At 39.1% G+C, this 15,790-nt stretch overlaps 1 protein-coding gene across 1 annotated transcript in view; it reads right to left on the bottom strand.

Moving 5' to 3' along the window:
• Positions 1-15,790, bottom strand: part of LOC139182031 (ATP-binding cassette sub-family C member 4-like) — a 404,344-nt gene that overhangs the window by 77,997 nt on the left and 310,557 nt on the right. Inside the window, exon 19 of the mRNA XM_070785515.1 lies at positions 6,173-6,328. Within this exon, the coding sequence (XP_070641616.1) occupies positions 6,173-6,328 (156 nt within the window). The remainder of the gene's footprint in view (positions 1-6,172; positions 6,329-15,790) is intronic.

Genomic DNA, 15,790 nt, shown 5'->3' on the forward strand with positions numbered 1-15,790 from the left:
TTCCTTTGGACTCTCCTTTTTCTCCACCAGGTCCCCTGTGTCTCCTCCCTAACCCCTCTCTACTCTACCCAACTCTGTGAATTTCTGTGTGTTCCAGATGGTGGATAACACTTAGGGAACTGATTACTGGCTGAATCTATCTCCCTCCTTTTCATTCCCCCCTTTTAACCTCCTGGCCACCTCTGTCACCTTCCTCCTTCTTCTCTTATCTGTATAACTCCGTGAACAACTCTGAGCGGTCCAGTTGTGGAGTGCACATAAGGAAGAGATTACTGGCTAGCCCACTCTCTCCTCTATTGATTCCACCTCATCTCATTTGGGTCACCTCTAACTCCCTCCTTCCTCTTCTCTTTTCCATGTAACGCTGTGAACCTCTCTGGGTGACCCTCACGGTAGAGAAACTTTTCATCTTTAATGTAGATGTTTTATCAATGGTGCTGTATAGAAGGAGAAGCTTTGAAACTACTGTAAAAATAAGACCAATAACTGGAAGCAGGAGGCTTAAGTCCAAATCCTGACTCCAAGGAACATTAATTGACAATAGCTCATCAAATGCCTCCATACCTGCACTGAAACCAAATACCACACAACGGCCAACAAGTTTCAGGCCAAGATATACCAAGCAAATTCTCCAGCAACAAGGAACACAGCCCGGAACTCCAAGATACAGGCAGCCCAAAGTCACCCCAAAACCATAGACATCCCATAACTCATTACTGGACATTTCATTGCACTCCAGAGAGAAGAAATACAGCTCCACCCACCAGAACACCGACACAAGCTTTCCTAAACAAGAAACCTTGATAAGCCACCTGTACAAACCCACACAGAGTGAGACAATGCCACAATAAAGAGAACTCCACAAACAGCCAGAATAAAGAAAGGACACCCCAAACTCAGCAATATAAACAAGATGAAGAGACAGAGGAATACCCAGCAGATAAAGGAACAGGATAAACGCCCACCAAACCAAACAAAAGAGGAAGAGATAGGCAATCTACCTGATAAAGAATTCCAAATAAAGATAGTGAAATTGATCCAAAATCTTGAAATCAAAATGGAATCACAGATAAATAGCCTGGAGACAAAGATTGAGAAGATGCAAGAAAGGTTTAACAAGGACCTAGAAGAAATAAAAGAAAGTCAATATATAATAAATAATGCAATAAATGAAATTAAAAACACTCTGGAGGCAACAAATAGTAGAATAACAGAGGCAGAAGATAGGATTAGTGAGTTAGAAGATAGAATGGCAGAAATAAATGAATCAGAGAGGATAAAAGAAAAACGAATTAAAAGAAATGAGGACAATCTCAGAGACCTCCAAGACAATATTAAACACTACAACATTCGAATCATAGGGGTCCCAGAAGAAGAAGACAAAAAGAAATACCATGAGAAAATACTTGAAGAGATAATAGTTGAAAATTTCCCTAAAATGGGGAAGTAAATAATCACCCAAGTCCAAGAAACCCAGAGAGTCCCAAACAGGATAAAACCAAGGAGAAACACCCCAAGACACATATTAATCAAATTAACAAAGATCAAACACAAAGAACAAATATTAAAAGCAGCAAGGGAAAAACAACAAATAACACACAAGGGAATTCCCATAAGGATAACAGCTGATCTTTCAATAGAAACTCTTCAAGCCAGGAGGGAATGGCAAGACATACTTAAAGTGATGAAAGAAAATAACCTACAGCCCAGATTATTGTACTCAGCAAGGATCTCATTCAAATATGAAGGAGAAATCAAAAGCTTTTCAGACAAGCAAAAGCTGAGAGAATTCAGCACCACCAAATCAGCTCTCCAACAAATACTAAAGGATATTCTCTAGACAGGAAACACAAAAACGGTGTATAAAATTGAACCCAAAACAATAAAGTAAATGGCAATGGGATCATACTTATCAGTAATTACCTTAAACATAAATGGGTTGAATGCCCCAACCAAAAGACAAAGACTGGCTGAATGGATACAAAAACAAGACCCCTACATATGTTGTCTACAAGAGACCCACCTCAAAACAGGGGACACATACAGACTGAAAGTGACGGCTGGTAAAAGATACTCCATGCAAATAGGGACCAAAAGAAAGCAGGAGTAGCAATACTTATATCAGATAAAATAGACTTTAAAACAAAGGCTGTGAAAAGAGACAAAGAAGGTCACTACATAATGATCAAAGGATCAATCCAAGATTAAGATATAACAATTATAAATATATATGCATCCAACATAGGAGCACCACAGTATGTAAGACAAATGCTAACAAGTATGAAAGGAGAAATTAACAATAACACAATAATAGTGGGAGACTTTAATACCCCACTCACACCTATGGATATATCAACTAAACAGAAAATTAACAAGGAAACACAAACTTTAAATGATACAATAGACCAGTTAGACCTAATTGATATCTATAGGACATTTCATACCAAAACAATGAATTTCACCTTTTTCTCAAGCACACATGGAACCTTCTCCAGGATAGATCACATCCTGGGCCATAAATCTAGCCTTGGTAAATTCAAAAAAATAGAAATCATTCCAAGCATCTTTTCTGACCACAATGCAGTAAGATTAGATCTCAATTACAGGAGAAAAACTATTAAAAATTCCAACATATGGAGGCTGAACAACACGCTGCTGAATAACCAACAAATCACAGAATAAATCAAAAAAGAAATCAAAATTTGCAAAGAAACTAATGAAAATGAAAACACAACAACCCAAAACCTATGGGACACTTTAAAAGCAGTCTTAAGGGTAAATTCATAGCAATACAGGCATACCTCAAGAAACAAGAAAAAAGTCAAATAAATAACCTAACCCTACACCTAAAGCAACTAGAAAAGGAGGAAATGAAGAACCCCAGGGTTAGTAGAAGGAAAGAAATCTTAAAAATTAGAGCAGAAATAAATGCAAAAGAAACAAAAGAGACCATAGCAAAAATCAACAAAGCCAAAAGCTGGTTCTTTGAAAGGATACATAAAATTGACAAACCATTAGCCAGACTCATCAAGAAACAAAGGGAGAAAAATCAAATCAATAAAATTAGAAATGAAAATGGAGAGATCACAACAGACAACACAGAAATACAAAGGATCATAAGAGACTACTATCAACAATTATATGCCAATAAAATGGACAACATGGAATAAATGGACAAATTTCTTAGAAAAGCACAACTTTCCAAAACTGGACCAGGAAGAAATAGAAAATCTTAACAGACCCATCACAAGCACGGAAATTGAAACTGTAATCAAAAATCTTCCAGCAAACAAAAGTCCAGGTCCAGACAGCTTCACAGCTGAATTTTACCAAAAATTTAGAGAAGAGCTAACACCTATCCTGCTCAAACTCTTCCAGAAAATTGCAGAGGAAGGTAAACTTCCAAACTCATTCTATTAGGCAACCATTACCCTAATACCAAAACCTGACAAAGATCCCACAAAAAAAGAAAACTACAGGCCAATATCACTGATGAACATAGATGCAAAAATCCTTAACAAAATTCTAGCAATCAGAATCCAACAACACATTAAAAAGATCATACACCATGACCAAGTGAGCTTTATCCCAGGGATGCAAGGATTCTTCAGTATTCGCAAATCAATCAGTGTAATACACCACATCAACAAACTGAAAAATAAAAACCATATGATTATCTCAATAGATGCAGAGAAAGCCTTTGGCAAAATTCAACATCCATTTATGATAAAAACTCTCCAGAAAGCAGGAACAGAAGGAACATACCTCAACATAATAAAAGCTATATATGACAAACCCACAGCAAACATTATCCTCAATGGTGAAAAATTGAAAGCATTTCCTCTAAAGTCAGGAACAAGACAAGGGTGCCCACTTTCACCATTACTATTCAACATAGTTTTGGAAGTTTTGGCCACAGCAATCAGAGCAGAAAAAGAAATAAAAGGAATCCAAATTGGAAAAGAAGTAAAACTCTCACTGTTTGCAGATGACATGATCCTCTACATAGAAAACCCTAAAGACTCCACCAGAAAATTACTAGAACTAATCAATGATTATAATAAAGTTGCAGGATATAAAATCAACACACAGAAATCCCTTGCATTCCTATACACTAATAATGAGAAAATAGAAAGAGAAATTAAGGAAACAATTCCATTCACCCTAGCAATGAAAAGAATAAAATACTTAGGAATATACCTACCTAAAGAAACTAAAGACCTATATATAGAAAACTATAAAACACTGGTGAAACAAATCAAAGAGGACACTAATAAATGGAGAAATATACCATGTTCATGGATCGGAAGAATCAATATAGTGAAAATGAGTATACTACCCAAAGCAATTTATAGATTCAATGCAATCCCTATCAACCTACCAACGGTATTCTTCACAGAGGTAGAACAAATAATTTCACAATTTGTATGGAAATACAAAAACCCTCGAATAGCCAAAGCTATTTTGAGAAAGAAGAGTGGAACTGGAGGAATCAACCTGCCTTACTTCAGGCTCTACTAAAAAGCCACTGTTATCAAGACAGTATGGTACTGGCACAAAGACAGAAATATTGATTGATGGAACAAAATAGCAAGCCCAGAGATAAATCCACGCACATATGGACACCTTATCTTTGACAAAGGAGGCAAGAATATACAATGGATAAAAGACAATCTCTTTAACAAGTGGTGCTGGGAAAACTGGTCAACCACTTGTAAAAGAATGAAACTAGAACACTTTCTAACACCATACACAAAAATAAACTCAAAATGGATGAAAGACCTAAACGTAAGACCAGAAACTATAAAACTCCTAGAGGAGAACAGAGGCAAAACACTCTCCGACATACATCACAGCAGGATCCTCTATGACCCACCTCCCAGAATATTGGAAATAAAAGCAAAAATAAACAAATGGGACCTAATTAAACTTAAAAGCTTCTGCACAACAAAGGAAACTATTAGCAAGGTGAAAAGGCAGCCTTCAGAATGGGAGAAAATAATAGTAAATGAAGCAACTGACAAATAACTAATCTCAAAAATAAACAAGCAACTCCTACAGCTCAACTCCAGAAAAATAAATGACCCAATCAAAAAATGGGCCAAAGAACTAAATAGACATTTCTCCAAAGAAGACATACAGATGGCTAACAAACACATGAAAAGATGCTCAACACCACTCATCATCAGAGAAATGCAAACCAAAACCACTATGAGGTACCATTTCACGCCAGTCAGAATGGCTGCGATCTAAAAGTCTACAAGCAATAAATGCTGGAGAGGGTGTGGAGAAAAGGGAACCCTCTTATACTGTTGGTGGGAATGCAAACTAGTACAGCCACTATAGTGTGGAGATTCCTTTAAAAACTGGAAATAGAACTGCCTTATGATCCAGCAATCCCACTGCTGGGCATACACACTGAGGAAACCAGAAGGGAAAGAGACACATGTACCCCAATGTTCATTGCAGCACTGTTTATAATAGCCAGGACATGGAAGCAACCTAGATGTCCATCAGCAGATGAATGGATCAGAAAGCTGTGGTACATATACACAATGGAGTATTACTCACCCATTAAAAAGAATACATTTGAATCAGTTCTAATGAGGTGGATGACAGTGGAGCCTATTATACAGAGTGAAGTAAGCCAGAAAGAAAAACACCAATACAGTATACTAACGCATAAATATGGAATTTAGAAAGATGGTAACGATAACCCTGTGTACGAGACAGCGAAAGAGACACTGATGTATAGATCAGTCTTATGGACTCTTTGGGAGAGGGAGAGGGTGGGGAGATTTGGGAGAATGGCATTGAAACATGTATAATATCATGTATGAAATGAGTTACCAGTCCAGGTTCGATGCACGATACTGGATACTTGGGGCTGGTGCACTGGGACGACCCAGAGGGATGGTGTGGGGAGGGGGGAGGGAGGAGGGTTCAGGATGGGGAACACAGGTATACCTGTGGCGGATTCATTTCGATATTTGGCAAAACTAATACAATATTGTAAAGTTTAAAAATAAAATAAAATTTAAAAATATGCACTATTGGGCACAAAAGGTTCAACATTTTAATTCAATTTGAAAAAAAACAAAAATCAATTTAAAATCAATCAGACTTAGGTGCCTTATAGAAAGAACATGTGAGAATGCTCCGATGTGCATACCTGTAGTATGATTGACATTTTCTTTCTTAAATTGTGAAGTCCAGCTAATTGTATCTGATACCTATCAACATAAACTAAGCCTCCGGGATCTGACAATCGAAAAACTGCAGAGAAAACAGAACTTTTTCCAGCTCCTGTTCTTCCCACAATGCCAACCTGTAATGACATCCAGAAGGGATTAAGAATTAACAACATGCAACAAACCTAGGAGAAACCCTGTCAATTGAGGAAAAATTTTTAAAGTTATATGTAGAATGCAGTCTAAACATTTCTCAGTCAAGGCAACTGTTGAAATTTGGGGCCAGATAATTCATTATTGGGGTATAATTAATTATAGTTGGTTTTGTCTGGATATATGCCCAATATCCTGTATATTGTAGGATTTTCAGTAGTATCTCAGACTCTAACTACTAGAAACCAGAAACATTCCCCACATTGTGACAACGAAAAATGTCACACATTGAAAAATTTCCCTGGGTTGAGACCCTGTGATTCAAAGAACAGCTAAAAGTAACAGAATCGATGTATATGCAGTGAAAAGCCAGCAGTCTCCGAAGTGATCCATAAAAATTAAATGATCTTTATTCCTAATGTCTGGGTATTTCTACATTGAGAATTATGTGGATAATTTTACAGCAGTGTCAACAAGTCAGAAGTGTTATAGACAAACAACTATTCATTTTCTGAGGGTTCTTTTATTTGAGAGGAATGTTTTTGGTAGAAAAACTAAGCCACTTCCTAACATTAAATATCTTAATTATGTTCTGTTCTTGAAGAAAACATCTTACAACTGTAAAACACAAGTCTCACTGTCTTAATGTGCAGCAGCCAATAGGCAAAATTCACATAATGAGATTAACAATATGATTAATATTTGCTATTTATATGGAATCTTTTAACTCAGCACTTCAAAAGGGATTTTAAAAACAGTAGATAACTACAATCACAACTTATGATGCATATGAAGTATCAGTCTATTTATTAAAACCAAAGCAAAGAGAAATTAAGTGCACTAACAGCTGTGGCAGAAAGTGAAGAAGAACTAAAGAGCCTCTTGATGAAAGTGCAAGAGGAGAGTGAAAAAGTTAGCTTAAAACTCACCAAAATCAAATTGTTTATATTCTTTGCAGCCAAATATGGAGAAGCTCTATACAGTCAGCAAAAACAAGACTGGGAGCTGACTGTGGCTCAAATCATGAACTCCTTATTGCCAAATTCAGACTTAAATCAAAGAAAGTAGGGAAAACCACTAGACCATTCAGATATGACCTAAATCAAATCCTTTATGATTATACAGTGGAAGTGAGAAATAGATTTAAGGGACTATATCTAATAGATACAGTGCCTGATGAACTATGGATGGAGGTTCGTGACATTGTACAGGAGACAGGGATGAAGACCATCCCCATGGAAAAGAAATGCAAAAAAGCAAAATGGCTGTCTGGGAAGGCCTTACAAATAGCTGTGAAAAGAAGAGAAGTGAAAAGCAAAGGAGAAAAGGAAAGATATAAACATCTGAATGCAGAGTTCCAAAGAATAGCAAGGAGAGATAAGAAAGCCTTCTTCAGCGATCAATGCAAAGAAATAGAGGAAAACAACAGAATGGGAAAGACTAGAGATCTCTTCAAGACAATGAGAGATACCAAGGGAACATTTCATGCAAAGATGGGCTCAATAAAGGACAGAAATGGTATGGACCTAACAGAAGCAGAAGATATTAAGAAAAGATGGCAAGAATACACAGAAGAACTGTACAAAAAAGATCTTCATGACCAAGATAATTATGATGGTGTGATCACTCACCTAGACTAGACATCCTGGAATGTGAAGTCAAGTGGGCCTTAGAAAGCATCACTACGAACAAAGCTAGTGGAGGTGATGGAATTCCAGTTGAGCTATTTCAAATCCTAGAAGACGATGCTGTGAAAGTGCTGCACTCAACATGCCAGCAAATTTGGAAAACACAGCAGTGGCCACAGGACAGGAAAAGGTCAGTTTTCATTCCAATCCCAAAGAAAGGCAATGCCAAAGAATGCTCAAACTACTGCACAATTGCACTCATCTCACACGCTAGTAAAGTAATGCTCAAAATTCTCCAGCCAGGCTTCAGCAATATGTGAACTGTGAACTTCCAGATATTCAAGCTGGTTTTAGAAAAGTCAGAGGAACCAGAGATCAAAATTCCAACATCCTCTGCATCATTGAAAAAGTAAGACAGTTCCAGAAAAACATCTATTTCTGCTTTATTGACTATGCCACAGACTTTGACTGTGTGGATCACAATAAACTGTGGAAAATTCTGGAAGAGATGGGAATACCAGACCACCTGACATGCTTCTTGAGAAACCTATATGCAGATCAGGAAGCAACAGTTAGAACTGGTCATGGAACAACAGACTAGTTCCAAATAGGAAAAGGAGTATGTCAAGGCTGTATATTGTCACCCTGCTTATTTAACTTATATGCAGAGTACACCATGAGAAACGCTGGGCTGGAAGAAGCACAAGCTGGAATCAAGATTGCTGTGAGAAATGTCAATAACTTCAGATATGCAGATGACACCACCCTTAGTTCAAAAAGTGAAGAAGAGTCTCAATGAAAGTGAAAGCGGAGAGTGAAAAAGTTGGCTTAAAGCTCAACATTCAGAAAACTAAGATCATGGCATCTGGTCCCATCACTTTATGGCAAATACATGGGGAAATAATGGAAACTGTGACAGACTTCATTTGGGGGGCTCCAAAATCACTGCAGATGGTGGCTGCAGCCATGAAATTAAAAGATGCTTGCTCCTTGGAAGAAAAGTTATGACCAACCTACTTGCCAACAAAGGTCTGTAGCTCAAAGCTATGGTTTTTCCTGTAGTCATGCATGGATGTGAGAGTTGGACAATAAAGAAAGCTGAGCACTGAAGAATTGATGCTTTTGAACTGTTGTGTTGGAGAAGACTCTTGAGAATGCCTTGGATGCTAAGGAGACCCAACAAGTCCATCATCAAGGAAATCAGTCCTGAATATTCATTGCAAGGACTGACACTGAAGCTGAAACTCCCATACTTTGGCCACCTGATGTGAAGAAGTGACTCATTTGAAAACACCCTGATGCTGGGAAAGATTGAAGGTGGGAGGAGAAAGGGTGACAGAGGATGAGATGGTTTGATGGCATCACCAGCTCAATGGACATGAGTTTGAGTACACTCTGGGTGTTGGTGATAGACAGGGAGCTGTGGCTTGCTGCTGTCCATTGGTCACAAAGAGTCAGACCCAACTGAGCAACTGAACTGAACTTATATATCCTTACCTAAATTTTTGCAAACAACTCAGATATTTCCGTAAGATAAATTTTCAGATGCGGAATTGCTGAGACTCAGGTATGAATAAGATTTTCATGCTGGTCCCACCTCCTTGAATGCCTTTCACAAACATTTCCACCTGCTGAAATCCTAACCACAAGTCTCAAGTGTGTCTTACATGGCTACTCTCTGGGTATATATCCGGAACAAAACATGGTCCAAAAGATACATACACTCCAGTGTTCATTGCAGCATTATTTATAATAGCCAAGACATGGAAGCAACTTAAAAATCCACTGGCAGAGGAATGGATAAAAGGGTGTAGTATGTATTAATACATACAATGGAAATTATTCAGCCATTAAAAAGTGGAATAATACCATTTTAAGCAAGACAGATGGACCTAGAGATTGCAATACTGAGCAAAGTCAGACATAGAAGCAGAAACATCATATGACATCCTTTATGTTCTTTCCTGTGTTTAGTTGTTTCACTTGTGTCTGACTCTTTGCAACCCCATGGATTGTAACCCACCAGGCTCCTCTGTCCACGGGATTCTCCAGGCAAGAATACTGGAGTGAGCTGTGATTTCTCTTCGAGGGGATCTTCCTCACCCAGGGATCGAACTTACATTTCCTGCATTTCTTGCATTATAGACAGATTCTTTACTGCTAAGCCATCAAAGAAGCCCATGGCATCCCTTATATGGGGAGTATAAAAAGACATGATACAAATCAACTTATTTACAAAACAGAAACAGACTCACAGACAGACTCACAGACTTAGAGAAGAAACTTACGGTCGCCCAGAGGAAGGCTGTGGGGAAGGGATAGTTAGGGAGTTTGGGATCTACATGTACACAGCGCTATACTTAAAATGGATAACCAACAAGGGCCTACTTCGTAGCAAAGGGAACTCTGCTCAATGTTATGTGGCAGCTTGGATGGGAGGGAAGTATGGGGGAGAATGGATACATGTATATGTATGGCTGAGTCCCTTTGTTGTTCACCTGAAACTATCACATTGTTAATCAGCTATACACCAATACAAAATAAAAAGTTTTTTAAAAAAATCTCTTTCCTTAATCATAATCAGTGTAAATGAATCTGAAAAGTCTATAAATACTAGCTATCACCCCAGCACTCTGATAAAACTATTTGTAAGATGTTGATGTGTTTTCTTTCTAGATATGAATGTTGAATGTGTGTTCTTTTTTTCCTTTCTTATTTCTGTGTTGTTTAGTCAACTAAGTCATAACTGATTCTCAGTGACCCCAGTGACTATAGTCTGCTAGGTTCCTCTGTCTGTGGGATTTCTCAGGCAAGAATACTGGAGTGGTTGCCATTTCCTCCTCCAGTGGATCTTCCTGACTCAGGGATCAAATTCACATCTCCTGTGTGGCAGGCTGATTCTTTACCACTGAGCCACCAAGGAAACCCTTATTTCTATATATGTGTTCTTAAATATAAAAGTTCATATATTGAAACAAAATGGAATTAATATGAACATACTGTTGTAATCTGTTTTTATTTAGCATTTCAAATATATATTTATTTTAATGGCTATATAATATTATAGTATATGTGATCATTTACTTAACAAATCATCTATTGTTAGATATTTTAGGTGGTCTCTGATATTGTGCAGTTATAAATAACTGGTTATATATCCCTGAAGCTAAATCTTTCTAAACAACCTTAATTATTTCCTGAAGATAAACTCTCAGATGTAGAATTGCTTAGAACCAGGTATGAACATTTTTAGAGAAGGCTGTTAAGTACTGCCAGCCTACCTCTCAGAAATATGATACCATTTTCTACTCCTACCAGTTTCTTTGCACATTCACAAACCCATGTGTTATAACTATGTTTTAATCAACATCAGTTTGATCCCAAAAGGTGGAATCACTTTCCCATGACTTCTTGCTGGAGGTAAAACAGCTACTGGCTCTCTGCCTCCCGCATCTGCCCACTCTGCTCCATGTGCACTCACTTCTCAGACTAAACTCCCAAAGGACGGCTTTATGCCGGACATGTGCCCCAGAAAGTCACCTATACAAAACTGTACTCACTAATCTCTCCATCCTTCATCTCCACAAGTCAGCTCCTTGGCTTTCTGGGTAGTTGTGGGGGTCGAGTGTGAATATGTGTGTTATACATCTGGTAGCTCTTTTTCCTGACTCCTCTGCAGATGCCTAATTCCTCACTCACTGAATCAAGGTATCACGTCTTTGCTAATGTTGGTCCCACCTCCTGGAATTACTTTGACAAATGTTTCTACCTACTGAAATCCTAGCAAGTCCCTAAGTGTATTTCACATGCCTAATTTCTCAGAAATACTCTACTTGTTCCCTTATGTGGACTTCTCTCAACCCTAACTGATGTTATATCATCTTTTCTAAACTCCTATAAAAATTATAACTGCTTTCTATATTACAAAGCTGGTACAGACATTTTCTTATTTCTTCAAGTGAACTGTATGTGCTAAAATCAGGATCTTTATTGAATTTGTCCTTGTATTATTTTTATTACCTGTGGTATCCTGAGACAGAGGCTTTCACAGGGAGCTAAGGTTTTTAACTCACACTGGAGAAATTTATGGATAATCTATCACTATATTATTTAGGTATAGGATAAGCTGGACAGAGAAATAGATATGGCAGATGGATCCTATAGTCATAAATATGATTGCAAATGGCCAACCCCTTATTTACACAGAACAGACAAAAATTTATGCAGCATAAGTAATTAAGGTCATTTTGTGCTGTGTGCTAAGTTGCTTCAGTCATGTCTGACCCTGTGACCCTACGGACTGAAGCTCGTTAGGCTCCTTTGTCCGTGGGATTCTCCAGGCAAGAATACTGGAGAGGGTTGCCAAGCCCCTCTTCAGGGGATCTGCCCCATCCAGGGATCGGAACCTGGTCTCTTATGTCTCCTACACTGGCAAGTGGATTCTTTACCACTAGCACCACCTGGGAAGCCCCTAAGGTCATTTTAGATCCTACGAAAATGACAACCATCTACCTTTGCTCAAGTATTTACAGTGTGCTGGTCTTCATGCTGGGTGTTTAACGTGTCTTATTTTGTTTCATTTGCAGAACAAAATTAGATGTTAAGTCCGATCACTTCCATTTTGCAAATGAGGAGATCGAGGTTTATATGATTAATTAGTTTGCCTGAAATAACAGAGCCCTTAAGTTGCAGCATGGGACTCAAATCCATGTGTGTCAGCCTCTTTTTCATTTTGCTGATGGTCTCCTTATCTCCTTAATGGACTGACATGATATTATGCCCCCTCTGTGTAGCTGAAACAGAGAAAGTGGGGAGAGGTGTATTGTTCAGTTGCTAAGTCATGTCTGATTCTGCAACCCCATGGACTGCAGCATACTAGACTTCCCTGTCCTTCACTCTCTCCCAGAGTCTGCTCAAACTCATGTTCATTGACTCGATGATGCCATCTAATCATCTCATCCTCTGTCACCCTGTTCACCTCTTGCCCTCAATCTTTCCCAGCATCTACAGTCTTTTCCAAGGAGTTGGCTCTTTGCACCAGGTGGCCAAAGTGTTGGAGCTTCAGCATCAGTCTTTCCAATGAATAGTCAGGGTTGATTTCCATTAGGATTGACTGATTTCATCTCCTTGCTGTCCAAGAAACTCTCAAGAGTCTTCTCCAGCACCACAGTTTGAAAGTATCAATTCTTTGGTGCTCAGCCTTCTTTATGTAGTTGCAGTTAAAAGAACAGGCCTACCATAGAAATCCTAATGCCAGAGAGTTAAAGCATGATGTGGATATGGATGCATAAAATGTGGTGAGTGGGACAATATGGCCAACATCACAGAGAAGAAAAGGGTACTTGAGGTCAAGTGGGCTGGCTGTCAGCAGGAAGAACCGGCACACACATCTGGGCTGGGAGAGAAACCTGCAGCTGAGTGGGACAATGGTTCCTGGGAAATGGGACAAACAGACCTAGTGCCCTGCTTGGAACAGCAAGCCTCATTCTTGATACCATCAGGTGGTTAAAGAGCCGCACATACACTGCTACACTGGGCTATCTCTGACTTCAGGTCCAGGCAGGGCTGAGCCTGCATGAAATCCCTCTAGTCCCTGCAGGAGTCTGGTGTGGGGAAGGCAGGAGTCAGATGAAAACTGCCTGTGATGAAGACAAACTTCACTGGAAGATGCAAATAAATGCATTGAAATGACACAGAGTTTGATTATAATGTAAAGGCATGATTTCCAGAATATAAGTGTAAATAAATCTGTAGGGTAAGTGGCACAGAACATTCTAGAGCCTCCTGCTCAGACACAGCAGGTGTCTGGGTGATTCATGTGCTCAATTTCATACTGTCAAAGTATAGCTCTTGGAAATCATAAGTTATCACCATGGGAGAGAACGGACTTTACTGGAAGATCTTGTTCAAACGTGATGCTGAGTCAAGAGGTCTGGGTGAGCCCGAGACTCTGCATTTCTAAGAAGTTCCAGGTGATTCAGGTGCTGCTGGCCCTGACACAATTATCCAAGTCACAAGGAATGAGGAAGTCAGCAGGGCAAGTGGGACAATTGGGTGCGAGGAGGGGTTGCTGAGAAAATAATATGTTAAAGAAGGAGAAAATGTAGGACAGCAATATTTTGCACATTAGAGCAAGGTATAGTAAGCATCTGTAAAAATGTATTATCCAAGTAATAGCTCTGAGCAAGAAAAGAAAATAACAAATGAAAATTAATCTACCTCAAGAGCTGGAAAATGCTTTAAAATGACTCAGTACTCTCTAAAATGATCAAATCAAGCACAAAATCATTTAAATGAAAAACTTAGCCTCTGTTTGGAATCTAACCAGGAAGCCTAGTGGTCTATTTACCTCATTTTGGGTCTTTACTTTTACTAGCTATTTCTTCCATGAATTAGAAACCTCTAGATAGCATAATAAAAAGCAGAGACATTACTTTGCCAACAAAGGTCCGTCTAGTCAAGGCTATGGTTTTTCCAGTAGTCATGTATGGATGTGAGAGTTGGACTGCGAAGAAAGCTGAGCACCGAAGAATTGATGCTTTTGAACTGTGGTGTTGGAGAAGACTCTTGAGAGTCCCTTGGACTGCAAGGAGGTCCAACAAGTCCATTCTGAAGGAGATCAGTCCTGGGTGTTCTTTTGATGGAATGATGCTAAAGCTGAAACTCCAGTACTTTGGCCACCTCATGCAAAGAGTTGACTCATTAGAAAAGACTCTGATGCTGGGAGGGATTGGGGGCAGGAGGAGAAGGGGACGACAGAGGATGAGATGGCTAGATGGCATCACTGACTCGATGGACATGAGTTTGGGTGAACTCCAGGAGTTGGTGATGGACAAGGAGGCCTAGCATGCTGCAATTCATGGGGTCGCAAAGAGTCGGACACAACTGAGTAACTGAACTGAACTGAACTGATGGTGCCTACTACACTTTCCTGTTGACTCTAATTTCCAGGAATCCGGACAGCAGAGGACATGATGGAAAGAGAACAGAGCCCCACTTCTGCTAGGCGGGCTCACTCCCGTGTCCCCAAAAGCAGCCTCTCAATCAAATCCAACACCAAAGAGATGTCCTGGAGTGTCAGGGGCTGGAACAGGTGAGCAGGAGAGGAAACCTGAGATGTATACAAGTGGAGTGAAATCACTTCATGAACACACTGCACAAGTATCACCTACAAACACAGAAATGAAGCTAACGGTGATACTAAAAGTTGACAAAAACACGGATCACAAGTCAAGTTACTGCAATTATTAATTCAGTCTTCAAACTCAGTCTTCCCTCACATACTTTAGAACCTCAGATAACCCTAGGATTTGGGGATTTTAAGATAAAAGAATACAAATCTGTTACGGTCTTAAGTTGTACTACAGAGTTTCTTAGATATTCATATTTTTGGTTTGGGAGAAATTTAAGATCAGTACACATTAACAGAATTATGTTTACAACAGGAAATCTGATGGACACATTGTCTCCAAGTAAGCAAACATCATCTACAGTGCTCTCAGGGACAGGATTTCATAAAAAGTGTAGCTAACATAGCTAATGCTTTCCTGCCATAGGAATCCTCATCTTCCTCCTGACCTACAATGAAAATGAAAACATTTTGGAGCAAGTTTTTGCCCTGTAATTAACTGAAGCTTCTCTCTGGGTATCTATCATTTGAACATAAAGTTGAATATTCTTTCATGTTAAAAGGGTGCATGCGTTCTCAGTCTCTAAGTCAGTCTGATTCTTTGTGACCCCATTGACTGTAGCCCACCAGGCTCCTCTGTCCATGGAATTTTCCAGGCAAGAATACTGGAGCAGGTTGTCATTTCCTCC

Source organism: Bos indicus, unplaced genomic scaffold (genome assembly GCF_029378745.1).
Source record: "Bos indicus isolate NIAB-ARS_2022 breed Sahiwal x Tharparkar unplaced genomic scaffold, NIAB-ARS_B.indTharparkar_mat_pri_1.0 scaffold_64, whole genome shotgun sequence".
Lineage (NCBI taxonomy): Eukaryota > Metazoa > Chordata > Mammalia > Artiodactyla > Bovidae > Bos > Bos indicus.